The sequence below is a fragment of the Eimeria mitis genome, genomic scaffold, assembly GCF_000499745.2.
Source record: "Eimeria mitis Houghton genomic scaffold, Emh_scaff4172, whole genome shotgun sequence".
NCBI lineage: Eukaryota > Apicomplexa > Conoidasida > Eucoccidiorida > Eimeriidae > Eimeria > Eimeria mitis.
The window spans coordinates 3,118-5,140 of NW_013572501.1; the positions used below are offsets into that span (position 1 = coordinate 3,118).

Here is a 2,023-nt window from a genome sequence, read left to right on the forward strand (position 1 = left end):
TTCAGATGCTGTTGCTGCAGCTCTTGCTGCTGTTGGTGTGGGGGCCCCCGGGGGCCCCCAAGGAGACCCTAAAGCTGCTGCTGCTGCTGCAACACTAGACACGCCCCCTGCAACTGCTTCTGCTGCTTCTGCTGCTGTTGCTGCTGCTACACAAATGGGGTTCGATGAAGAGGAAGAGGGAGAAGGCCAGGAGGAGTGGGGAGAAGGGGGGGGTATTGCTGCAGCAGCAGCAGCAGGTGATGCAGCAGCAGCTGCTGTTGCTGCTCGGGTGTCTAGACAGCAGCAGCAGGCACTAGGAAACTACTGGCAGCAGCCGCTGCTGTGGCTCAATGCTGAAGAAGCAGCAGGAGAAACCCTCAGCCCCGATGGAGCTGTCTCTGATGCTGCGCTGCTGCGCTGCTGGGCTTTGCTGCTGCAGTGCTGCTGCCGCCTGCTGCAGCAGGAGTTTGGTGTCTCCGATCTCCTTGAGGTTGAGGCTAGAAGGGTAAATTCCTCTTTCTCTGTCTCCTCTCTCTGTCTCCTTTTTTTTTATTTATATCTTTTGTATTTCTCTGTCTCCTTCTGTCTCTCTTGTCCCTCTGTCTCCTTTTCTGTCTCCTGTCTCCGTGTCTCCTTTTCTGTCTCCTCTCTGTGTGTCTCCTTCTCTGTCTCCTGTCTCTGCATCCCCTGTTTCTTTGTGTTCTGTCTCCTTTTTTTTTTTTTAATCTCTGTCTCCTGCATATGTGTCTCCTTTGTCCCTGTCTCTCCGTCTGTATCTCTCCTTTCTCTGTGTTTATAGTCTCTCTCTTTCTCTTTTTCTCCTCTCGCCGCTTGCCGCTTTGCCCTGCTCAGAGCAGCACCAAATCAGGACACACTTTGTTGCTGCTGCTGCTGCTGCTGCTCCTGTTGTTGCTGCTCCTGCTGCTGTTGCTGCTGCTGCTGTTGCTGCTGCTGCTCTTTATACGTCAGGTGCTGCTGCAGTACTTGGGCTTTCTGGCTCGCCACGAGCTGCCGGTGGAGACATACTTCTGCAGTGTCTCCTCCAACGTTATAAAGGTCCCGTAGGCTGCAAACCCTAAACCCTAAACCCTAAACCCTAAACCCTAGACCCTACATGGCACAGCTGCAACCAACATATCTGTCTCCGCATTAGCTCTTGATCTGTCTCCTTAAGCTTTGATTTATGTGGCCGTTTGCGGTGTATGTACACCTCAAGCTGCAGCAGACTGTCTCCTTACGGCCTGCTTGTCTTGCGTTTTTTTTTGCTGCTAGGGCGGGAAGGATTGTCTCTCATGCGCAGCAGGTGGCGGAGGAGCTGCAGCAGCAGCAGCAGCAGCTGCAGCAGGACCCCTCTGTCCCTCCGTTGCTGAAGACAGGTGCGGGGCTTAGCTGCTGCTGCACTTGCATTTCNAGCAGGACCCCTCTGTCCCTCCGTTGCTGAAGACAGGTGCGGGGCTTAGCTGCTGCTGCACTTGCATTTCGTGCTGCTGCATTTGCATGCTCTGCTGCTGCATTTGTTGGTGCATATACATTTGCTGCTGCTGCAGTTGCTGCTGTACTTACGTTTGCTGCTGCTGCTGCGTTTGCTGCTGCTGCTGCGTTTGCTGCTGCTGCTGCGTTTGCTGCTGCTGCTGCTTGCTGCTGCTGCAGTGGTGCGCTTCATGGGCCTCGATCGCCTGGCCTATGTGCAGCAGCTGATGCCGGCGCGGCAGCACAAGAGAGACACTTTCTCCCGCAGACGTCTTCGTCTCTTGACTCGCGTTGAGACCCCGTCTCCACCCGCAGCAGCAGCAGCAGCAACAGCAGCAGCAGCAGCAGCAGCAGCAACACCTACAACAACAGCCCAGGCTACTGCTGCTGATGATGCCCCTCCTCATGCGGGGGCCCCTCGGCCTGCTTTGAACGCAGCAGCGCTGGAGCCGCGCAACGCCGCAGCGGCGGGTGCACTCGTTGCTGCAGCAGCAGCAGCAAACGGCAGCAGCAGCAGCAGCAGCAGCAGTGGGCTTCCTGAGTCTGCTCAGACAAGCCTCGTGGCTCTTCCCCT

The 2,023-nt window shown here is 56.2% G+C and overlaps 1 protein-coding gene across 1 annotated transcript in view; it reads left to right on the forward strand.

Annotated features, from left to right (window-relative positions):
* The window catches only part of EMH_0073080 (uncharacterized protein), a gene marked incomplete at both ends in the record, with an annotated part of 2,864 nt that extends 983 nt beyond the window's left edge, over window positions 1–1,881 (forward strand). Inside the window, 4 exons of the mRNA XM_013499285.1 lie at window positions 6–484; window positions 949–1,035; window positions 1,252–1,355; window positions 1,746–1,881. Coding sequence (XP_013354739.1) covers window positions 6–484; window positions 949–1,035; window positions 1,252–1,355; window positions 1,746–1,881 — 806 coding nt within the window. The remainder of the gene's footprint in view (window positions 1–5; window positions 485–948; window positions 1,036–1,251; window positions 1,356–1,745) is intronic.
* Between the last annotated feature and the right edge of the window lie 142 nt (window positions 1,882–2,023).